Source organism: Chionomys nivalis, chromosome 4 (assembly GCF_950005125.1).
Source record: "Chionomys nivalis chromosome 4, mChiNiv1.1, whole genome shotgun sequence".
Taxonomy (NCBI): Eukaryota; Metazoa; Chordata; class Mammalia; order Rodentia; family Cricetidae; genus Chionomys; species Chionomys nivalis.
Window position 1 is genome coordinate 117,724,349 of NC_080089.1, and position 23,181 is coordinate 117,747,529.

At 57.3% G+C, this 23,181-nt stretch overlaps 3 protein-coding genes across 7 annotated transcripts in view; 1 reads left to right on the top strand and 2 right to left on the bottom strand.

The window, feature by feature from the left end:
- The first annotated feature begins 1,143 nt into the window (after window positions 1-1,143).
- Klhl40 (kelch like family member 40) lies at window positions 1,144-8,296 on the top strand. Its single transcript, XM_057767167.1, has 6 exons — window positions 1,144-2,364; window positions 3,317-3,477; window positions 3,788-3,895; window positions 3,988-4,173; window positions 5,327-5,473; window positions 5,936-8,296. The coding sequence occupies exons 1-6, from the start codon at window positions 1,213-1,215 to the stop codon at window positions 6,045-6,047; spliced, it is 1,866 nt and encodes a 621-aa protein (XP_057623150.1). The 5' UTR covers window positions 1,144-1,212; the 3' UTR covers window positions 6,048-8,296.
- On the bottom strand, window positions 6,557-14,773 carry Hhatl (hedgehog acyltransferase like). The gene is made up of 12 exons (XM_057767168.1): window positions 14,553-14,773; window positions 13,044-13,162; window positions 12,431-12,498; window positions 11,904-12,017; window positions 11,613-11,807; window positions 11,148-11,357; window positions 10,834-11,002; window positions 10,370-10,514; window positions 10,226-10,261; window positions 7,287-7,488; window positions 6,885-7,026; window positions 6,557-6,771 (listed from the first exon to the last, which is right to left on the bottom strand). The coding sequence occupies exons 2-12, from the start codon at window positions 13,147-13,149 to the stop codon at window positions 6,644-6,646; spliced, it is 1,515 nt and encodes a 504-aa protein (XP_057623151.1). The 5' UTR covers window positions 13,150-13,162; window positions 14,553-14,773; the 3' UTR covers window positions 6,557-6,643.
- A 5,101-nt stretch (window positions 14,774-19,874) lies between these two features.
- The window catches only part of Ccdc13 (coiled-coil domain containing 13), a 37,295-nt gene continuing 33,988 nt past the window's right edge, over window positions 19,875-23,181 (bottom strand). For 4 of the 5 annotated variants that reach the window (XM_057768572.1, XM_057768571.1, XM_057768568.1 and 1 more), the window contains 3 exons: window positions 22,260-22,411; window positions 21,044-21,186; window positions 19,875-20,349 (listed from right to left, as the gene is read on the bottom strand). In XM_057768572.1, coding sequence (XP_057624555.1) covers window positions 20,140-20,349; window positions 21,044-21,186; window positions 22,260-22,411 — 505 coding nt within the window. In that variant the 3' untranslated portion in view covers window positions 19,875-20,139. The remainder of the gene's footprint in view (window positions 20,350-21,043; window positions 21,187-22,259; window positions 22,412-23,181) is intronic. The other variant, XM_057768570.1, reaches the window with a different exon arrangement.

Consider the following 23,181-nt stretch of genomic DNA (forward strand, 5'->3'; position numbering starts at 1 on the left):
ACAAGAGGGGAGGTGACTCAGTCCTCCCCCCCCCCAGGTTTTTTCTCCTATCTCCCCCCCACAAGCTCAAGGTTAAAAACAAGTGACTCAGAGGCATGGTGGGGGGAGTGCTCTGTTACACCTCCTAACAGTGTCCCAGGGCTAAATTTAACCCACAGCTGCAACCTTGGGAGCTTGGGGAATGCGTTAATCTTGGAGGCAGAAGCCCACGTGCGGGTTAGGGGGTGGGCAGGAGTCCACAGCAAGGTGGGCTTCTAGATGCCCTCTGCTCAGTCTCAACCCAACTCCTCAAATCACAGCGAGGCTGCAGGGGCCCGAGATCAGGCAGGAACACTGGGAGCCTAGGTGAACCAAGGACAATGGGCACAGACAGGCACAATCTCTGAGCACTAAACAGATTCTGGGGAATGCCACTATTCGAACTCTATGATAACAAATGATATTCCCTGGAATATTAAGAATTTGAAGGTCTAAACACCCAGAATAGTAGAATCCTAGGAAACTAATTTTCTAGCAGACCTGACACCTCCGAGTCCTACCTGGAGCATCCTGCCCCAAGGTCTCTTGCCCTCAACAAAGCTGAGCAGAGGCCCTTGGATTCTAGCACCTCTTCAAATTGAGCCGGAGGGGAGGAAACCGAGACTCAACAGAGAAACACCTACTCCGGTTGGCTTAGGGGTTTCTTTATGGAAAGCGAAGGTCTCTGCGCTGAGAGCAGACAGGAAACCCCTTCCCATTTTGAAAGCGGGCGCCAAGGTCTCTAAGCAGTAATCGCCAGGGACATGTTCACCAAGCAGGAAACACAAACGCTCGGTTAACCAGGAGTGATCACGTGAGATACGCTCTGGGAGGAAGGCTGTGAGCACACAAGCCTGGAAGGCAGGGAGGACCAGTTCCCTCTATGGGCAGCCGTATATCTATCTATAGGGCCGAGAGACCTTCCAGTTCTGAAAAGGCCCAGACGTACCCCACCCTCGCCCCATGAGCCCCGGCGCTGAGTCAAGGGTGCTCAGGGAGAGGGCCTCTGCCCAGCTGTCCCCTGTACGTCATGTGCAAGAGGCCAAGCGGCTCCTCTTACAGGGTCCAGGCATCCTCTATATATAGCCCAGCGCAGACAGCTGCGCAGTCAGAGCGCGACCCCACAGGACAGCAGAAGTGTGCCGAGCAGCCCTTGACCACACAGGCTTGCTGCGTTCCAGGGAGCCGCGCACCATGACGCTGGGCTTGGAGCAGGCGGAGGAGCAGCGGCTGTACCAGCAGACGCTTCTTCAGGACGGCCTCAAGGACATGCTGGACCATGGCAAATTTCTGGACTGCGTGGTGCGCGTGGGCGAGCGCGAGTTCCCGTGCCACCGCCTGGTACTGGCGGCCTGCAGCCCCTATTTCCGTGCGCGCTTCCTGGCCGAGCCCGATGGCGCGGGAGAGCTGCGCCTGGAGGAGGTGTCGCCCGACGTGGTGTCCCAGGTGCTGCACTACCTCTACACGTCGGAGATCGCGCTGGACGAGGCAAACGTGCAGGAGCTGTTCGCGGCGGCGCACCGATTCCAGATCCCATCCATCTTCACTATCTGCGTGTCGTTCCTGCAGAAGCGCCTGTGCTTGGCCAATTGCCTGGCTGTTTTCCGCCTCGGCCTCCTACTGGACTGCGCGCGCCTGGCGGTGGCGGCGCGCGACTTCATCTGCTCGCGCTTCCCGCTGGTGGCGCGCGACAACGACTTCCTGGGGCTCTCGGCCGACGAGCTGATCGCCATCATCTCCAGCGACGGCCTCAACGTGGAGAAGGAGGAAGCGGTGTTCGAGGCGGTAATGCGCTGGGCCGGCAGCGGCGATGCCGAGGCACAGGCGGAGCGTCAGCGTGCGCTGCCTACGGTCTTCGAGAGCATTCGCTGCCGCCTGCTGCCTCGCGCCTTCCTGGAGAGCCGCGTGGAGCGCCACCCACTCGTGCGCGCCCAGCCCGAGCTGCTCCGCAAGGTTCAGATGGTGAAGGACGCGCACGAGGGCCGCCTCACTACACTGCGCAAGAAGAAGAAGGAGAAGGGCCAGGAAACAGCCCAGACCAAGGAGGCCAAACAGGGCGCAGCAGACGCCAAGGCTGGGGACGATGAGGAGCGAGTGCTGCCTGGGATCCTCAACGATACCCTGCGCTTCGGAATGTTCCTGCAAGACCTTATCTTCATGATCAGTGAGGAGGGCGCTGTGGCCTACGACCCAGCCGCCAACGAGTGCTACTGTGCCTCCCTGTCCACCCAGATCCCCAAGAACCACGTCAGCCTGGTGACCAAAGAGAACCAGATCTTTGTGGCCGGTGGCCTCTTCTACAATGAGGACAACAAGGAAGACCCTATGAGTGCTTACTTTCTGCAGGTGATTGGCCAGCCTTGGGAACTAGGGACTAGCGCTGGGTTCTTGGGGCGTGGGAGGGGCCTGTGTCTACTTGAGTGCTGTCATTGGCTCTAGGACCTTTGGCTAGCAGCCACTTACTTGAAAGGGGAAGAGTTAACAGCAGTTTCCAAAGAGCTCTATGTAAGTCTGGTGGCTGTGTTTGGGGGTCGTTAGGCCTGAGCGATCTGGGGAGCTGGAGGCCCTGACCCTGCGTGGGGGTTTTGGGCGTCAGGGACAGAGAAGAATAGTGAGCTGAGCCTTGGCAGAAGTGCCAGGACAGGTGGGAAACACAGATTATGACACCGAGAGCACCTTGACTTCTCCTTTCATGGTCGGGGGTTGGGGATGGGAGGGAATGAAGCTCAGGAGGGACTGGGTGAGAGGAAACCCTGGTCCAGGTTGGCCATGTGACTGTGGAATCTACAGCCTGACCCCATGGTCTTGAGCCTTGTCAGTTGGGTGAAATCTGGAGATGGGAAGGGGGAGGGGGTTAACACCGATGGCGACCAGGACTGGCTGGTGAGCATGTGACAGCAGAACCAGACAAGCTGGTACAGGAAGTGAGGAGCCGCAGGGCAGCTGGGTGCCAAGGTTAAGTCCACAGGCCTCACAGTTGGCGTAGGTGAGGGGCAGCTCCCTCAGGCTGACTATAGTGTGAAGTTTCTTCTCTCTGGGCCTCTGGGTGTGGGACGCTCTTCCATGCTTAATATCAAGTGTCCATCCATATAATCCGCAGCCCTTGTGCCTGTGACCGTGGGTTAGGCAGGTGCAGAAGGTGGGATGGAAGCTTGCATAGAGGGTCACCCAAGAGTCAAGTTCTTAGAGTCAAGTTCTCTTAGAGGAAAGAAGTCCTTTCTGGGATCTGGCTGGGCCAGGCCAGGAGGTTATATAGGAGGTTGTTGGTGGCTGACCCAAGGACACTGCCTGCCCACAGTTTGACCACTTGGACTCTGAGTGGCTGGGGATGCCGCCACTCCCCTCACCACGCTGCCTCTTCGGCCTGGGGGAGGCTCTCAATGCCATCTACGTGGTTGGCGGCCGGGAGCTCAAGGACAGCGAGGACAGCCTGGACTCAGTCCTGTGCTACGACAGGCTGTAAGTGGGCGGGGCGGGGCTGCCTTGGGGACAGGGTGGCCTGTGACAGGGCCCTGGGGAGGGAGGGGCTAGGACCACTTGGGACAACCACGAGGCCTGCACAGATGTGCAAGCATTGGGTGGAGACGTGAAAAGTAAACCCTGGAGCAAAGGGACAGGTAGGCTGGTACAAAGACGCCAAGATGCCAGGGGAGGGGACCCGGGAAGGATCTGAGTGCACTTTGTTGTGTGTTGTGTTGTGGGTGTGGACGCCGAGAACCAGACTTGATGTCCCCTTGAGCCATGCTCCTGCCCCTCCCGTCCCTTCCAGGTCATTCAAATGGGGTGAATCGGACCCACTGCCCTATGCAGTGTACGGCCACACAGTGCTTTCCCACATGGACCTCGTCTACGTCATTGGCGGCAAAGGCAAGGACAGGTGAGGTTCAGGCTGGTGGGAGGAGCCTCTGTGTGGCTGGGGGGCCAGGCAGTTGTCCCAGCCTCCTCTCCACTCACTCTGTCCACCTACAGGAAATGTCTAAACACGATGTGTGTCTACGACCCCAAGAAGTTTGAGTGGAAGGAGCTGGCACCCATGCAGACAGCCCGCTCGCTCTTCGGGGCCACCGTTCACGATGGCCGCATCTTTGTGGCTGCAGGGGTGACAGACACAGGGCTTACCAGCTCCGCGGAGGTGTACAGCATTGCAGACAACAAGTAGGTCCCTTTCCCCACCCCTCTCTCCTCTGCATCAGCCCTGTCTGCCCTACTGAGGGTCATAGACCCAGGTCAGGTCTTCATGTTGACTTGGGACATTGGTATTGAAGTAGGTCCCTCTCCTCTGAGGCTTCGCTGCAGAAGAGTCTGCAGGGTCTGGGGGTGACAGTTTCCTCATTTGGGAACTGCTACCAGGAAATGGCCTAGCTCTGAGATTACAGCATTGAGTTAGGAGGTCAGGAAAGAGAAGCCATCTGGCCCCATCCAGCAAAGGTGGTGGTTCGTGGGTACCCAACACCAAAAGATGGGGCCCCTAGAAGAAAGGCCATGATCAGGAGAATGGAGGTTGGTGGGCGAAGGGATGTGGGAAGGTTCTGGAGTGGGAGAGGTGAGAGGTTAAGTCCAGTGAAATGTCTCCTGTGAGTTTAAGCTCCCTGTCTCACTGGCTCTCACAGGACAGCAGATTAGGGGATTTCTCAGAGACAGAGGGGTCTGGTTGCAGCTGAGACAAGGGGTGACAGATTCCTAGATGTATTAGGAAAGGGTCAAGGGGAGAAAGTGGAGCATGGTTTCTAAGGAACGGGACGGGGTAGAGGAGCTGCATTTCCGACATCCTTTGAAGTTAGTGGTGTGTAGGGTGTTGGATGGGAAGGAGGGTGAAATGGATGCTTTTGAGGAAGTCTAAAGGACCAGTTGTTGAGGGAAACCCTGGGAGTTAGGCAGCAAATTGGAGGTCCATTCAGGAAATGTATAATTAGGGTACATGGGGGTGTGCAGAAGGAGCCCCACCATAACAGAAAGGCAGGAAGCAGACACCAGGAGGAGCACCAGGATGGAGGGCATTCAAAGGAACAGGGCCATCAGTGACAGTCACAGCCTGAGCCCACAACATTAGGGACTGAGTTACCAGGTCGAGGGACAAACAGAGCAGGACTGTCCAGTCACTATGCAGGTTGGGTTGATGGCAGAGTGGTGGGAAGGGAGGAGGAGGGACGTAGGGGTCAGAGTGATTGGGAGCATGGCTGAACAGAGTGATTGGGGGCGTATGAACCTCAGTGAACAGGACATTCCCTGGGGCGACGGGCGCTGTGATGGTAGGAACAGTGGCTGGGCTCTGGGAAGCCTGGATTGCTCACAGCTCCCCTGTCCCTAGGTGGTCCTCCTTCGAGGCCTTCCCACAGGAACGTAGCTCACTCAGCCTGGTCAGCTTGGCTGGCACTCTCTATGCCCTGGGTGGCTTTGCCACTCTGGAGACCGAGTCTGGAGAGCTGGTCCCCACCGAGCTCAATGACATATGGAGGTGAGTCCGACCTTGAGGTGCTGAGCGGGCGTGGAAGGGTAGGGATGGGGGTGCGGGTGGAAGGGGGTGCTGAGTGTCCCAATGCAAGGACAGCAAACATAGCTGCTCCGCCCAGACTTCTCACAAGCCCGTGGCCGGCCCCCCCCCGTGGAGCCCCAGTGGGTAAACAGAAGTCTCAGGAGAAGAGACTTGACTTTGGGGACTGGAAATCTTCTCCAAGGGCAGTGAACTTTGAGGAGTGTGGGGGCCCTGGAGGTGGCTTTTCCCGGGAGGGGGCTTCTCTACACTGCAGGCGTCTTAGAGTGTCCGTTGTGGGATCCCACTTTAGCCCAGGACAGTTGTTTAGAAACAGACATCCTTGGGGGTGGGCCTGGGGCACCAGTCACCCAGCCTTGCAGGGTCCCTGCCCATCCTCCGTTTGTTGAAACTCCCATCCTGGTTCCCACTTTCCCTTCCCTTCAGGTTCAACGAGGATGAGAAGAAATGGGAGGGGGTCCTGCGGGAGATCGCCTACGCGGCCGGTGCCACCTTCCTCCCCGTACGCCTCAACGTGCTTCGCCTGACCAAGATGTGACCAGGGCAGGGCCCTAACTGAGCCTCCTTCCTGTCCTTTGGCCTCACAACAAACGCCTTGCGGGATCCAGAAAGGACCTGGGAGAGGGCGGTATGAAACAGACAGGCTACTCAAGGGATTGGAGGCACTTCTCCCTGTCTCCTCAAGGACTGCAAAGCCAGGCAGGCATCCCAGGCTGTGTTCTGGCTCTGTCCAGGTTGGCTGTGTGTGCCTGTTTCATCTCCTAAGGGACTCTCTCCATGCCCATCAGGTGGGAGCGTCTCGGTCAATGGCACCTCCTGGTGCTAACACAGACCTCCACCAGGAAGCTCGGGGACAATCAATGAACTGTCTGCTGAGCATGTAAGCCACGAGTGCACTCAGCTACCACAGAATCAGTGTCATACCAATGCTGGGCTGTCGATGTGGCTGTCCCTGCCCTCACAGGACACCCCATCATCCCCCAAAGCCTGGAACCATCAACTCCCTGCCCAGAGTGGACAAGAAGCCAGTAGAACACTATGGTAGAAAAGTCTTTTATTCTATCAGTCAGGCCTCATGGCCTGGGCCTGGGGCCCAGAAGCAGCTGAGCGGAACCCAGTGTCTGTCCCCAGCGTCTACTCCAGCTTCTCTTTGTCCTTCCCCTGCTCCTCTTCCTCCATCGCCAGGGTCCGCTCACGCTCCTTCACCAGCTGGACACCACAGTAGGTGACAAACAAGATGGCCAGCGTGGTCTGGGGGAAGCCTGTTGGAGGAGGAGCCAAGCTAGGCTGCTGCGTTTGCGTGGGTAGATCGGAGGTCCCTGTCCTCATGTGAGGTTGGCACATCCTGTATCGCCCCCCCACCCCCATCCCTTACCTGTGAGTAGCAGGCGTCGGGCAACCAGCTCTGTGAACTCAAGGCTGTTGAGACTCACAAGGTTGTACATGATGATAGCCCAGAAGTTTACAGCCCCGCAGAGGGCCCGGACCCTGCGAGACATCTGCTCGGATAGCCGGGCCTGCCGTCCAAGAATGTGTCAACAAGAGGGCCAGGAGAGAGGGACACGGTCAATCCGCATCACTCCAGCCCAGAGGAAGAAGCTAGGGAGACCCAGGTTTGCACCGGGTGAAGCTCTACCCTGGCGGACGGGAGAGGTTTAGGGAGAACCTCCTGGGCCAGGGACCAAGCGTGCCTGGTGACCCCAGAAAGCAGCAGTGCCACCAACTCCTGTGACCTAACTGATCCCAGCCAATCCCAGCCCTGGATCTTCCCACCTACCTCGATTTGTGCCAGCGGCCCGCACTCTGCCAGCTTCTGCACCCAGAGCTCAAAATTGAGGCCGAAGCAGTTAAGGACAGACCACAGATAAACGATGTCACAAGGCCCAAGCCACAGAGTGGTGACGACGAACGTGGCCACGGAGGCAGCCAGCTCTGGGATCACGGCCGAATGATCGCCACCGATGTGGTCATACACGTACCTGCAGAAAAGACGGGAGGAGGAGACCACAGGAATGTGGGGACAGACGCGTTCATTCTGCACAGAGGGATGGCGTGTGGTGTGCCAAACTCTGGGAGTCACATGCCTGCACTTCCTCTGCCCAGCTCCAAACTGTGGAAGGGCTGACTCAGACTTTCATATCTGCAGCTTGAATTGTCTGGTCCTGAGTTCTGTCTCCTTCATACCCTAGCTTTTCTAAACAGTCTGTGGATGACCCAAGCCTATGTCTTTGCCTCAGTCTCCTTGCCCAGACGTTCCTCTGTCCCTAGGTGTGTCACTCCAGAGGCTGCTTCCAACCCATCTTGGTGGAAGGCCCGTCACCTGACCATTGCTCAAGGCTAGGTTGTAGTCAAGATTCTGGAGTCCCCCATCCCCAACATCCAAGCTGCAGACTCTATCAGCTCTGTGGGGTCCTGCCCTCTGCTCACCCCTGCACCACCACTTCCATAGTTCAGGGGTTCCTCTACTGCTCAGGAGCTCCATAGTCGCCAGTGCTCGAGGGGCAGGAGGGATGTCTCACAGAAGACCTGGGCTCATTTCCCTACGCCCACATCACGTGGCTCACAACTGCCATAACTTCAATTCTGGGCTGTCCAGTGCACAAGCATGCAGTGCACATACACACGTTCAGGCCCACACACATGCACATAAAATAATATAACAGATCTTATTTTAAACTGTGGCTCGGATCACATCAGCCCACAATTCACCCTCCTAGTAATAAAGTAAGCTCTTTATGCCATGAAGACACTGCAGCCACGTGTCTGCCTCCTGCGTGACCTCATACCCTACAGTCCTCTGATGTGCACTGTGCCTGCCACACACAGTGCCTGTCACACACACAGTGCCTGTCACACACAACACCTGTCACACACAGTGCCTGTCACACACACAGTGCCTGTCACACACACAGTGCCTGTTACACACAACACCTGTCACACACAGTGCCTGTCACACACAGTGCCTGTCACACACAGCGCCTGTCACACACACAGCGCCTGTCGCACACAGCGCCTGTCACACACACAGCGCCTGTCACACACACAGCGCCTGTCGCACACAGTGCCTGACACACACAGTGCCTGTCACACACACAGCGCCTGTCGCACACAGTGCCTGTCACACACAGTGCCTGACACACACAGCTCCTGTCACACACACAGCGCCTGTCACACACAGTGCCTGTCACACACACAGCGCCTGTCACACACAGTGCCTGTCACACACACAGTGCTTGTCACACACAGTGCCTATCACACACAGTGCCTGTCACACACACAGCTCCTGTCACACACACAGTGCCTGTCACACACACAGTGCCTGTCACACACAGTGCCTGTCACACACAGCGCCTGTCACACACATAGCACCTGTCACACACACAGCTCCTGTCACACACACAGCGCCTGTCACACACAGTGCCTGACACACACAGTGGGAACTCAATAAATGCCAGCCTTTCACTACTTGACCTCATTTCCAAGGCTTTTCCACCTTGTCTTACCCACATATTCCCAGGACCACATCCCAGCTTGAAATCTCACCCCTCTGAATTCCTACTCTGACCAGGGACTCTTTCTCTGATCATGCCCATTGGCCTTATAACCCTCGAATCTGTACCATCCTCCCTAATAGGCTCACGGATGCTACCATCATTACAGTCTCTTGCTTCTTCCTGCTCACCCTCTTGGGAGACTCCAGTCACACACAGACACACACACACGCACACGCATGCTTGCACACCCCGCATCATGAGGTTTCGCACCTCATGGATTTTAAATGCTCTCCCAGCAGTCCCTCCTAGGCGCTCTCCAGTCAGCTTTATCTTCCCACTTGGAAACGGATACTGCACCCTGGCCTCCTGCAAGGGGGCCCAGAAGGGTGATGTATGCCCTTACCCCGTGTCTCTCACCCTTGCCTACTTCCATATCTATGATTAACCGGGCCATCCTCTTCCCCATTCTCCCTCCTGTGTATCCCACTCCTCCTCCTGTGTCCGCGACGACCTGGCTCTGTCAGCCACCTCTCTATCCTGTATCAGGCTCAATGCCCCATCACGCCCACCCCTCCCTGAAGCTGTTCTTTTGATTTCCCATGCAGACCCAGGCCGCCCCAAGACCCTCCTTCGCTGTGGCAGCGCCCGCTTGGGAACCTTCATGCCTGCACACTCTCCTCTGGTTTCCAGGGACTCACATAGCCATGTGTCTTCTTCTGCTGACCACCTTTTCATGTCTTTCTGCTGCCTCTTCTTCGGTCCCTGCCAGAGTCCCTATGGGCCCAGTTTTGCTACCTCTCTCCTTAGGAATCAGGCTTTCTGAGCCCTGGTGCAGGAGACCCCTTTGCCCATCTCAAAATGCTCACTGGATGGAGGACCACCAGTCTTCTCTTGACTCCAAATTCTCAGGTCTAAACATCTCCCCAAGTTTCCACAAAGATGTCAACTAGACATCTCTGTGTGAAAATGTCCTGTCAGTCTTCCAAGGTGGCAGGCAGGAATTTGGGTACCACCACACTCCCTGGATACCTGTGCTAAACATGACCTCCGACCAAGCTGCCCGCTATGTCTCTGGGGCTCCCACAAAGTCCCAAGCTCTATGTCTATCTCCCAGGCAGATGCTAACAGCTTCCTGCTTCCTCTGGCCCAATCTCTAAAACAATCTGTGGCCCCAGTGTGTTTGGCCACTTCACAGGAAGGCTGGTACCATTCTCCAACTCACTTGCAAAGCCAGTCGTTGATGCCACGGTCAAAGTGCCTGTGGGGAGAACATATGAACATGAACCTGCCAGAGGCAGAGCCTTTGGGCATGGGCACAAAGCTAAGGACAGCTAGGAGCCAGTGGCGACCCGCCCTCCTCACTCACGTTTCTCCGAAGACATAGAGCACAGTGATACACTTAGGCGGCTGCGGAGGGTCCAGGTGGTCCAGGCGTGCCACCGTGTTGACCACACCAAAGAGGACAGCTGCCTTCACCCAGTCATACACCAGGTTGGAGTAGGCCAGGCCAGCTGGGGACAGGTGACATCACTCTCTGGAGGTCAGTGCACTGACCGCCCCGTATCCTGAATCTCCCCCCCCCCAACAAAGAGTCTTGCTTCTGTCCCGCCCCGATCTCCATGGAGACCCTGCACCTCTCTAGAGGTGTGTGCCAGGCCCCACTGACCCATGAAAATCAGCCGCACCCCTCAGGTGGCATCTGCAGTTGGGGAGACGAAAGGCTTTATGTGATGCGAAAAATGAGCCGTGCCCATCTCAAAGCCTTGGGTGCCACACGGATGGGGGCTTTCCTGGTGGTGGCCCTGCCTCCGTCCCATTGGGGAGACCCACCGAGAGCACTGTCTGGAAGGCGGCTGGCAAACTTGAGGTCGCCGGGGATGGTGAGGATGTAGAAGAAGTGGAAGAAGATGCTCACAGCCACGACGGCCGCCGCGCTGAATCCTGCCTGGGCCTGGATTCGCCACAGCTCCCCTTCCGGCCTCACTGGCTCCTGGCTCACCTGCAGGGGTAGAGCCCTGTTTGAGAGGGGAGTCACGAATGGCTCGAGGATGAGGTGCTCACGCTTGGGGAGTTATGTCTGAGACAGGACTTGTCAGGAGGAGACCCAGCGTGGATGCTCTGTGACTCCACGGGGTTCCCCTCACCTGAGCATGGAAACGGTCAAAGGTCATGATGGGCCCGAAGAAGAAGAAGGGCAGGTAGAAATTGTACTTCAGCAGGTCAGCTAGGGAGTAGCGGCGGTCAGGGTGGGCGCAGCTTTCCAGCGCGAAGCTGGTGCAGCGAAGCACCGTGAAGCCACTGCCCCCATGGAAGAGCACGTCTTGAAGATCAAAGGTGCCTGTTACAAACCCACTCTGGAAGGAGACAGACAGCATGCCTCTGGCTCACTAGCAGGTCCATGCTTCTGGGGAGAGCCCCTTTCCGGCTTCCCATGGGAGCTGGGCCTGACCCTGCTAGGCAACACTGATTTTAGCTCGGTAACAAAACAGAGCAAGGGACAAAGTACAAGTGGCCATTTCACTCAAAGACTTGAGAACAGGTGGAAAACTCGAAGAAATGCTCCAGCAAGGCCCCTGAGTCCTCATCCCTAGCCCTTCTATCCTATGTACCTGCCAAGAGATCAGGGGGTCCATCTTGAAGGAGGCCAGGCTGGCCAGACCAAGGGCAAGACACAACCAGGGCTGGCCCAAGAGTGAGGCCACATAGAGGCCTACACAGTGGCCAAGCAGTAGCAGCAGGTACCATGGTCCCATTGTGCCCAGCACAGCCAGGACTCCATAGACAGCATACATCCAGGAGCGGAGCTGTGGGCACAAGGAGGCCCCGGTTAACCTCCCACAGCCTCTGGGGGGCTGAGAAGGGCAGGCAGGAGGAGGTCAAGTGCCCCAGGCCCGGCTCACCTGGGGGGCCACCATCGTGCAGAGTTTGGCAAACAGCACGTGTCCCGAGAGCGCAAAGACAATGATGTTTCTGAAGTTGGTAAACCACATCACCCACTCGAAGTCAGCCACATCCTGGACAACCAGAGCAGGGGCAAGTGAGGCACACTGAAGGTGGTGGAGAGGGTGGGACAGACAGCCGAGGTTGCAGGTGTCTACGCTCACCCTGAGGGAGGAGCCCAGGACACAGGAGGAAGGAATGGATGAGGGGCCCTAAGGAGGGGCTTGCCTCTCAAACCTTTGCCCTGCTGCATGCAGCAGATTGCTGAACCGCTGCCCCTGTTGCCTAGTTCCGGAAGGCAGCACCAGAGGGTTTCAGCACATTCTGTCCTAGGGACCCATGTTCTAAAGGAGCCCGAAGGTCCTGAAGTTAAGGCAGAGCCCTCCTTGCCCTAAGGCAAGAAAACAGCTGCAAGAGTAGAGAGTGGGGAAGGATGTGGGGTGAGATGGGTCCAGGGCCAGGAACCCGAGAGGTACGGGAGACCTACCATCTTCCGGCCCAGGTACTCCCAGCCAGGTCGCACAGACTCCCGGAAGGCCTTCCTGTGGGCCCCATCTGAGAACAGACCGTGGCCCCTGAGCAGCAGGCTCTCATAGACCCTGCCCTGGGCCATCCCACCCGGAGGAGAGGGGACAGAGCCCCAGAGCTGCAGCCAGAGGAAAGGGGACAGAGCCCCAGAGCTACAGCCAGAGGAAAGGGGACAGAGCCTCAGAGCAGCAGGCAGAGGAGAGGGGACAGAGCCTCAGAGCAGCAGCAGAGAGGGATGGGAGCTTTCTTTGGCATCTATAACTTTCTGGATCCAGGACTTGGTGTTTTGCATGTCTGGTTCTAGGTCAGGCAAGCTCTCTATCCTCTCTTCTCCCCTGGCCTCTGAAAGTGTGCGCGTGCGTGTGTCTATGTCTGTGTGTGCGCTCGTGTGTGTGCATGCATGTGTATTTGTGCATGCATGTGCATGCATGTGTGTGTTTAAAATGGTTTTCAAGGACTATGCCTAACCCATGGCCTAGAGAATACTTGGGGTCTGCAGCCTCCAAGTTTCTGGCCCTGTTGATCAGAACTCTGAGGCCTTCTAGGTCCCTGTCCCAGGACCCAATTATTACCTTGCGATGCCTCCAGGAGACCTCTGCCAGCGTAAGCCAGGGACCCGCTCAGCACCAGGGAGTAGAGACCGAGCTCCGCTGCGGGCAGTGCTGTCTTGATGCCCATGGCCTGGACAGGACTGTAGGAGAAGCATGGGTGAGGCCCCCCAGTTCCCAGCTTTGCCTACCCCCACCTCATGAGCTCTCCCTGGGGTGGTGGAGTCCTGGGGAGACTCTGCTCCGCTCCTACCTTGGGGGCAGTTTCTGTCAGTCTTTCCTCCCACCTAGGTACCTCCTTCCCTCCTTTGCAGCTCCCGATTCTGCTTCCTTAGAAAACTCTCCGAAGTCCAGAGTCACACAGCCACCTTCCTCTCCTTCACATCTCCCTGACGAACTTCTCCCAAAACTGCTCCTCTTCAACCCCATGGGGCAGACCCTGCCTCTAGCCCATCAGCCAGTTTCCCCATCTCTCAGGGAGGCCGCCTTCACCCCAGCAAAGCCCCTTCTTCCCAGATCCTGTGGCTCTGCCTGACCGTGTTCCTCCACCAGGTAAGTCCCTGACCAGTATTTTATCTTATCCCGGATACCCGCCTGTGTTCACCCACTGTCCCCCTGGGAGTGCTGTGTAGCCTTGCTGGCTGCTGGCTGGAGGCTCTGCTATCCTGCTGGCCAGAGCTGGGCCAAGTAGAGCCAGGAGGAACTGGGAGTGTGCTGGCTGCTGTCCAAGGTACTGACCGGTATCAAGCCCAGGATGAGTCTAGTCACTCCTGCTACCCTGGGACCCAGGCCACTACCGTAGCCCCTCCCACCCCCTTCAGCCTGCAGTCCTTCCCAAGGACTGCACAGGTTCAGACTTGGAACTGAGTGAAAGAGGAACACGGTGTTGGTGACCTTTTGGAGATGGCTAGGGTCACTCCGTCTCCCCCCCTCCTGCCCGTGGTCTTCCTCAGCCCTGTAGCCAGGGCTCGGAGAGTTCACAACTTCTTATACAGCAAATGGTGTGGGTCAGAAAGGGGCAGGGACCCAGTGAAGCCACCCAGTGAGCTTCTCTAAAGGGCAGGTGCTCTTGGCGGACCCCTTCAAAGTCCCAGTTCAGACCAGACCACAGCTGGCCCCGCTCACCTGCCTCAGGCCCTGACCCTCCTGGCCAGCCTCTGCAGGGTGGGGGAGGGAAGCATGGGATCAGGTTAGTGGAGCAGGAGAGTGAAATCAGAGAGGATGAAGAGAGCACAAAATAGCTGTGTCAGCTGCCTCCCACTCTCCGCTTTCCAATTTTAGCTCCCCATGGCCGGTAGTGAGTGTCCCCAGTGAGGCCTCAGCAGGCGGCTGGCCCCCAGCCTGGGGCCCCTCCTGAGACCCCTGGACCTGTGCTGACTGTGGACCCAGGGTGCCCTTTGCCCAGCACTGCTTGGCTCAGGTGCACCTGAAGTGAAGCCCACCTTGGGGCTCTCGGTTCAGGAGAAGAGCTCTGGGGTAGGACCCACAGGCCTCAAGGGCCCGGGAAGAGCTGCATACCCAGCTTGCACTGACCTTGAAGAAGCTGCGAGGGACCCTGGCACACTGCCCACCTCGGGGCTCCGGGGTCCTGTGTCCGACCGTGAGTCTGTCCGGCTGGCTGAGCTGTGGGGCCACGGTGGGGTGTGTCCAGCTCTGGGGTCCCCACCCCCTGGAGGCTAGAGCGGTGAGTGGTGACAGCAAGGGAAGGAGGGGGAGGAGGAGGTGGCCTTCCTGGAGTGGAGCAGACCGTCTGTGGAGCAGAGCCGAGTGCTGCAGCACTGTTGGCCGCGGGGAGCCGCAGGGAGTGGCAGGGAGGATGGAGGTGTGACGGGAGAGGGAAGGGGTTTCAGGCTCAGATGGGGGCCCCTGGGTCTCACCTGAACCCCCTCTCAGGCCAGGAAAGCCTGTGCACCCCTTTGTGGTCTGTGTCAGGACCTCTTCTTCCAGGAAGCTCTCCAGGCAGCCCTGCCCCCCAGTGCAGTCCCCAGAATCTGCACACTGTGAACTCCAGATGTCACCTTTACCTGTGACCTCTCAAGGGTATTCAGGGAAGTCCCCACCATGAGTCTTCATCCTGGCAAGAGCCTGGGCTAGATAGGCATTGGTGCTAAGGGGAGGGCTAGCGTTTCCGGTAGAATTGGGACTGGCAAGGACCATGGCTCTGTGTAGTGATTTTATTTGTGTTTTAATAATAAAGCTTGTCTGAATATCAGAGAGTAAAACAGTCCCACTGGTCAGCTTTACAGACCAGGCAGTGGTGACACACACCTTTAATCCCAGTAGCCACACTAGTTGCCATAGAAACCGGGCAGTAATGGTGCATGCCTTTAAATCCCACCCCTAGAGAGGAATATAAGATGGGAGGAGACAGGTCTCAGCTCAGTCTCATTCTGAGGACTAATGGAGGCAGGATACTGGAGTCCCTCAGCACCCCAGCCTTGTGCTCACATGGAGTTATCTGGGTGGATGGGTGCCATCAGGGTTATCTGGAATGGATAGTGTCCTCTTAATGGTAGTAAGAAATCCTAATGTAACATCCCCAAGCAGCTGAAATATCTGCTGGGCAGGGGCCCCTGGAGAAGTTCAATCTTGAGTCTTGGAGGAGCTGGGTGTGTGGGTCCTGTCTACGCAGGTCAGCTCTTGGGCACCAGGGCTTGAGGAAAGGTCCTGGGAGCACTGCGACTACTGTTACAGGACTGTCGGTCTCCCAGCAGGGTCCTGGACAAACCCTGGGAAGTTAGGTCACGAGCTTCCTCCCAGGAATGCAGACACATGGGCAGGGCACAGAGGACGCGGCTGGGGAGGCTCCACACACCCTCTTCTGAGCCCACTCAGAAGCCAAGATGCTGGTCTTTGACCCTGAACAGTGTGCTGGGCAAGGGGCTGCCTGGGGCTGTGGTTCAGTCCTGATGCTTGGGATGAGAGAGTCACAGCTCTGACTTCTGGGCAGGCGTGGCTGACACTAGGGCACCGTGTTGAGGCACAATCGGTGGTTATCAGGGACAGTAAATAATAACAGCCGGGACAAATGCAGAAAAATTCTTTTAATGTCCCCACAATCCACAAAGGCCATGTCCACACCAGACAGGTGAGACCACCCTGGGCAGGCCATATCCACACCAGACAGGTGAGACCACCCTGGGCGGGCCATGTCCACACAAGACAAGGTGAGACCACCATGGGGGTGGACCATGTCCACACCAGACAGGGTGAGACCACCATACACAGACCATGTGCTTGGTGTGCTGTATGGCAGTCTCCTCTGAGATGAAACAGTCCATCCTTCATGGAAGCTCCTTACCACTGAGGAAGTAAACAACTCAGAAGCTCAACAAGTCCCTGAAACTGACCAGATCACACTAGGCCCCTTCCTCCCTCCCCCACTTAAGACAATACTAAGGACTGCTGAGATGCTCAGAACCACCACGATGGGCCCCTCCAGCCTGCTGAGCGGCCTGCAGGCTGTGCAGTGTGACCCGGGCTCCCAGCTTTTGGGATTTGATGATGCAACTGCCATCGAGTCGTTTCTGGTCCTGTAAGTGACCCCTCACCCATGTAAATAACCCAATAAAACTTGCTGGTTCACCAAGGTGGATTTTGGTCTGTCAGTTCCCTACCTGGAATAAGCAGACACACGTTTGCGTCTCCTCAGGAATAATGTCCACACGACATGGTGCCCTCAGGAGATGCCAAGAGGGCTGAAGAATTGAAGCCACTGTTTTGGGGCTCCAATTTTTTATTTTTAAGTGGGTACACTATGCATGGACACTCGGTGCTTTTAGGGGGTCCAGTGACTCACCCCATGTGCACGACGCATTGCCCTGTGGGTGCTGGGGAGCCAGACGCTGCGGCAGTGCCCACTGAGCATTGGCACACTCCCGGTGATCCCGACACTGCAGCATGCGGGGTGTGGCTTTGGGAAGGCAGAGGAGTGGAGACTAGGCCAGTCCCTCCACCTGTGCCAGGGGCTGTCGGGTGGGACACTGCTCCACAAACAAAGGACAGGAAGTTGGCTGGGCTGACATCCAAGGACCGAGAGCTACTTCCTGGTGCCTCCAGGGTTCCTGGGAAAGTTATGACCAAACCTCAGAGGCTCTTTAACTCAGCCTCTTGTGTGTTGCTTCTTAAGGTAAAACTGTGGGTCACGTGTTCTGGATGTGTATGAGCGTGTGCTGTGCAGCATCTGGGTGTGAGAGTTACATGCTTGCTGTGTAGCGTGTGAGCGTGATGTGAGCTGTGTATGTGTGGAGGCTCAGAGATGGCAGGAGAGACTGCGTGTGGCAAGGCTCACTGGCATGTGTGTGTGTGGGAGTGGGGGTGACAGGAAACTGCCCTATGCTGAAGGCCAGCTGTTGGCTCCCTGGAACCCAGGGATGCGAGACAGGCTGGTTTGGGGCACTTTGCTGGAGGCCACCCTGCCCTGGACTCCCTGGAATGGGGAAAGGGCCTGGTGACAGTGAGTTTGTTTGGGTCATCCAGACCAAGCCTGCAACCTTGCCCGGGGGCTCTGTCCCAGAGGCCCCCATGCGGACAGTGGCCTGACCACTTCCATGACAAACTGTGTGCCTCCATCAGTGTAGGAACGTGAGCTTCAGGTCCACAGCACCTTCCTGGGGGGTAGCCAGGGACTCTCCCCTAAGGTCACCAGCTTCTTTGCCTGCACCCCTCCCTTCTTACCTGGCTCACCTGATGAGGGATGGGAGCACCCACTCATCCTCAGGGACCACGGGGTCAGGTTGTACCCAGGGAGCCACTACTGGAGACAGACCAAGCTGCTCTCTTCCCCATCTGACCTAGCTGAGTGAGCCCTCAAGACCCAAGTCCCTCACCCCCTGATAACCCCACCTCCCCTTAAGAGTGCTCCCATCCACTCATCCCAGCCCCTTCCCCTAGGAGCCCTGCAGAGCTGGGGAGGATGCTCTGTGCCTGTCTACACCCCAGCCCCTCCCCTAGGAGCCCTGCAGAGCTGGGGAGGACGCTCTGTGCCTGTCTACATCCTTCTCTCCATCCATGCCATCACAACCTCTTCCCCACGTCCCTCTGGCTGGGTCAGTTCCATCTCAGGCCCTTCCCAGGCTTAGCAAGGGATGACTACTTGATGTTTGAATATATGGCAACCTGTCGGGAGCCTGTCTCCCCATCTGTCCTGGGAATTCTAGGTACCCAGAGTGCTCACCTGCCTGGGGATGCTTCTCAGCAGGTGTGCATTGACTGCATGGGGGGGGGGACTGCGAAGAGGGAGCATTTGATGAGTGCTTGCTGTGAGCTAGCCGCTGCTCTGCACACTGCACACTGTGTCCTAGCTCACTAAGTGCTGGAGCAGCTACAGCGAGGGACACGGGGAGTCTGGTCTACCTCAGCCAGCAGCAGTGGGGGATGGGCCCTGGCACGAAGCCCCAAGCAAACTGTTTGAGGTTGCCTGGAGGTTTTATAAACTCTGCCTGCTGGCCTTTAGCTCCAGCGACTGCCCACGCAGGACAACTTCTGTAAGGTGCCAGCTCACCCCGTAGGAGTCCAGTGGGACTCAGTGGAGCACCTGGCAGCAGGACTTCCCCCCGCTCATAGGCATGGGAGAAGCCAGTCTGTGGACACTTGTCCTCGCACGGAAGCCATCAGTAGATGTCCTGTTCTAGGAACAAGATTTCTGGTGCTGCCCCATTTGACACATGAAGACACGGAGGTTGCCGAGTGGGATGCAAACCTGCCTGGCTCCCAGCTAAGGTTCGGGCTGCACAAGCCAGGGCTCCTTCCTTCAGCTCAGCCTGGGCTAGGAACCACAACAGACTGCTGCAGTAGCCAGGACAGGGTCCAGTCCTACCTACTCTTCCCTGCCTGCCTCTCAGAGAGGCTGGCTGGTTCTTGTCTGAGCTTCTCACTCCCAGAGGCTCTGCTGACCCCAGGCCCAGATTTCTCTCAGGGTTCCCCAGTGTCTGAAGAAGGTGCCCGTGACTCTCCTCTTCTTACGGTCACACGCTGTCTCCTCCCAGCAGAAGTCTTCCTGTTCTCTCTTCTCTGCCCACTGCTCGTCACAAGGAGCCAGGGGAACACACTTCCTCCCTAAGATTCTTGGGACAGTATCCAAACTGCCGTTTCATCCCGATGGCCTTAGCCACCTCTTGCTGTGACATCTCGGGCTTCTGTTACCCAGGAGGTCGTGGGCAGCGTGGATTTCTCCACAGACCCCTGAGAATGAGCGGAGCACACAGTGTCTCAGGAAATCCCGGCTTTCTAGGGAGGGTACTGCCACAGTGTGTCTTGTACAAGCTATCCACGTGGTTGTGTTTCATGGGAGGGAGTCTGTCTCAGGGCCTCTGTGCGGAAATGCCTGTATGATGTGTGTGAACATGTGAACATGTGTGTGAACATGTGTGGCTGTGGATGTGATATGACTGTGGGTGGTCATGACACTGTTACAGTCACTGAGATGAGGGTATCCTGGGCCCCTCCTGTAGCACCCCTTAGCTCACCATAGCAACGAACACACACTACTCATGTACCAAGGCCCGCTGCCTCACCTGTTCACGCTATGCCCAGGCCTGCCTGGGTTGCCTTCCGACTCTAGCACCTGTGCCTCTGGAAGCAGCTAGGGTGGGGCTGTGCAGCCTTGGGGTGAGTCAGAGCTCTGGGCACTCACTCAGTTGGGGACCCCAGCTTCAGAGTCAGGACCACCAGAGCGACCGATTGGCTCAGCTTCTATTTGCAGGTCTGTGCCCACAACCTTAAAGCCCTACCTACCAGAGACCAGGTTCCCCTGGCAGGGGAGGAACGCATTCAACCAGAGCCGCAATGACTGTGAAAGTGGTCTTATTATGCCAAGTCCACAGAGAGGCAGGGCACAGCAAAGGGATGCCCAAGTGGGTGACTGTGGGGAGGTGTGGATGGCACCAGTGGATGCCTCCCCATCAGGAAGCACCAAGGGTTTCATCTTTGTGTGTCCTGGCCACGCCCAAGTACAAGGGCCACAGCACGGCTCAAGGTCACACATCTGCTGGGGGTGGCCGGCCTCCTCCCTGGCCCAGGCACCCTGAGCCTTGGCCTGCCTGCTGAGCAGGTCTGAGCTCAGCTGGTAGTCCAAGTTGCTTCTGGGAGGAGCCTGGTGGGCACAGTCTGCACACGGGGGTCAGTCGTCTGAGGACCCTGTCCCCCAGGAGTAGAGCAAGAAGCTGCACCCTACTGCTTGTTGGCTTTCTGCTGCCGCAGGGCCTGCAGGAAGACCCCCTTCACCTGACCCAGGGTCTGGTGGTACATGCGGAAGTCTTCCTCCTTCCCACGCAGGGCACTGCCCAGGGCGTCTCTCAGGATTCCGTTCTCCTCCATTTGGATGGCCAGCCTAGAGGCGGGGGCGGGGGAGAAGGGACTGAGTGTGTGGAGGCAGCAGGTGTTCTGGGGCCCTGTGTTTCAGCAGATGCTATGGTGCAGGCTTAGGGGTCCCTTCCAACTGCCCCCTCCTCTCTGGACCCCCAGGAGACACATACCAAATGGGTCTTTCTCGGGGCCTACCCACAGTCCTGACCCAGAAGCTCCGAGAAGCCTCAACTACACAGATTCCTATACACCCCTCATTTCTTGCTTTGTTTTTTTCCCACCATACATTTAAATTTATTCATTTATTTTGAGATAGGCTCACATGCACCCAAGGCTGGACTCAAGCTCAGTAAGCAGCCAGGTGTGAGCCTCCACCACCCCTAGAGTGCTGGGATTACAGGTGTGGACAGCCACGTCCTATGCACACAAGGCTGGGGGCTGAACCCGGGGTTCTGTACAGACCATGCCAACCCTCTCCTGACTGGGACACACCCTGGCCCCTTCAGTTCCTCCGTAGAGGGTAACTACTGGAGAAAGTGAGGGCACAGCCCAGTACCGATACAGGTTCTCTTGGGAGCCTGGGGTCATGGGGCACTGCGGAAACCCCCACCCCAGGCCAGTCCTAGTGCGACCTCCCTTCTGGGCAAATAGAGGTCCTCGCTGCAAGGGAGAGGGACACGGTCCCTCTGCCTGTGAAGCCTCCATGTGGGCATCTCTACCCTTTCCGGAAGGCTGGGCAGGAAGCACCTGGCGGTCAGCTCTTCGATCTGGGATTCCATGGGCATATCTGAAAGCTGAGTGGAGGACGAGTCTTTCTTGGCGCTCCCAGGTGGGTTGTGCTTGCCGCTGGAGGCCGGTGGCCCTGTGGAGGAGCAGCCAAGTTCTGTAGTGAGGCCAGTTATGTGAGCTCTCCCTCCCCACCATGCCACTTTCGTGTTCCAGCTTGTGGGGAGTGGAGACATCACATCTCCTACAGGGTGCAGGCTGGGACCACCTCTCTCTAGAAGCCCTCCCTGATGCTCTCCGCATCCCCATCCTGTCTCTGCCTGCCCGTGCCATGGTGGTCCTCACCTTTACCCCTCCACAGTTCTGTCACCAAGAGTAGACAGTGGGACCTTAGGGCTGGCCTGAGATCTGAGCCCAAGTCCAGGCTGTCGCTGCTTCTGAGGCCACCCCTACCCTGGTCCCCCCATCCTGGTCCCACTTCTGGTTTCCATGGTTTCCATTTAGGCTGGCAGCTTTATATTAGGAAGCTATGGGCGACTAGGCCCAGTGGCCACAGGGTGCTCGGAGAAAGATGGCAAAGCCATTTGTGACCTTGGGTGATGATGTCAGGGCATCAAAATATTCTGAGCTAAAAAGGCCTCAGGAAATCCCCAGCCTTAGTAGAACTGGCCTTCACCCCGGCTGCATGGCCTTGGATAAACCATGGAGATCCCTGAGCTGGCCTCCTCCTTGGCACTGCAAGGATAGATGAATTCCGAATTGTCCTCAGTGAGTGTGACTGAATCACGGAGAACCCCTGTGACTTCTCCTATGTTACCCCACTGTCCCTTAGCCCCCCGGCCATGGAAAGTTCACCTGAGCCTTTCTTCAGAAGCCTGAGTGTTACACTCTCCCACTGTGGTTGGCCCAGCGGATCAATTCTGCCCGAGACCAGATATGACCAGGGCCTGATTAGGCTCAAACAAGAGCCAGGCAAAGGCTCTGGACGGTGGCACGGGAGTAGAGGCCGAGGGCATGCAGCAGGGGTACTGCCAGTTCAGGCTAAGGCCCCTAGATGGCTCCCATTGGGCCCTGACTCTCTGGGAGCCAGGCTGGCACGTGGGACAAGAAGCCCCTCACAGTAGGGGCAGGCAGAGCTCCCAACACTTGCTGACGAAGAGCTCAGGAGCCTGCCTGCTCCTGAGGCTACGCCACCCCCTGGGCTCCTACCTGGCTTGCTCCTGGCAACTTTCTGGGACACCGAGGTCCTGGAGGGCTCCAGGCGCATCTTCTCCAGGTGTTGCTCCAGCAGGACGGCGCGCTGGCGTTCCTCCTGCAGCCTCTGCTCGGCCTCCAGCAGCTTGCTGCTGCTCTCCTCCACCCTGGCCGTTAGACACAAGCTTCAGGCCCTGCAGGCGGGTGCCCCCCTGCGTGATTCTTGGATCCCATAAGTGGTGCACACACTATGAAGGTGAGGGTTTGCCTCCCTTGTCTTGAGTTCACGGCAGTAACACCAGAACAGGCATTTCAAACTCTCTGAGGCTTACGATGCCTGACTGGCAGGTGAGTCCTCCTGCCCCCTCAGAGCAACCAGCTCTCTGGTGTTTTCGCTGCTGCTTTTAGAACTTTCTGCCACACTATACAGATGCTCATGTGCCTACTTTGGGGGACTGGACACAGGTCTTGGTTTCCTATCATGCTGAGTGAGGGTTTCATTTCGCTTTACTGTCTCCTGTCAAACACAGTCCCCTCCCTGCTTCTCGGATGAGTTTTTACTAGGTAGTCTTGTTTCTATTGCTGCTGTAACAGACCCAACCACAAAACAGCAGAAATTAGTAAGCAAAATTAACACAAAATTGCTTGAAGACAACACAAAGTTAGCATCTCATGGCAGGCTCCAGGTACCACAGGTTGAAATCCAAGCGTCCGCTGACCTGGGTTCCTATCTAGAATCCCTGGGGGGGGGGAGTCCTCTCCCAAACCCACTCAGCATCACCTCCCTGCCTGCTGCCGGCTTCAGAAGGCACACCATGCCATGCCCTCCATCCTCAAAGCTGGCGTTGGATTACTCTGACCGACTCTTTCCCCACAGCTCCCTTGAATGGCCCCAGGCAGGAAAACTCTGCTTCTCTGGGCTGAAGTGATCATCCTG

Excerpts from the sequence above, each read along its gene's own strand:
- Klhl40 (XM_057767167.1), top strand. The coding sequence starts at position 1,213 with ATGACGCTGGGCTTGGAGCAGGCGGAGGAGCAGCGGCTGTACCAGCAG. Across the intron at positions 2,365-3,316 it reads TGAGTGCTTACTTTCTGCAG|TTTGACCACTTGGACTCTGA; the intron begins GTGATTGGCCAG and ends GCCTGCCCACAG. Across the intron at positions 4,174-5,326 it reads TACAGCATTGCAGACAACAA|GTGGTCCTCCTTCGAGGCCT; the intron begins GTAGGTCCCTTT and ends CCCTGTCCCTAG.
- Hhatl (XM_057767168.1), bottom strand. The coding sequence starts at position 13,149 with ATGGGCATCAAGACAGCACTGCCCGCAGCGGAGCTCGGTCTCTACTCC. Across the intron at positions 11,003-11,147 it reads TTGACCGTTTCCATGCTCAG|GTGAGCCAGGAGCCAGTGAG; the intron begins GTGAGGGGAACC and ends CTACCCCTGCAG. Across the intron at positions 6,772-6,884 it reads CCGACGCCTGCTACTCACAG|GCTTCCCCCAGACCACGCTG; the intron begins GTAAGGGATGGG and ends CTCCTCCAACAG.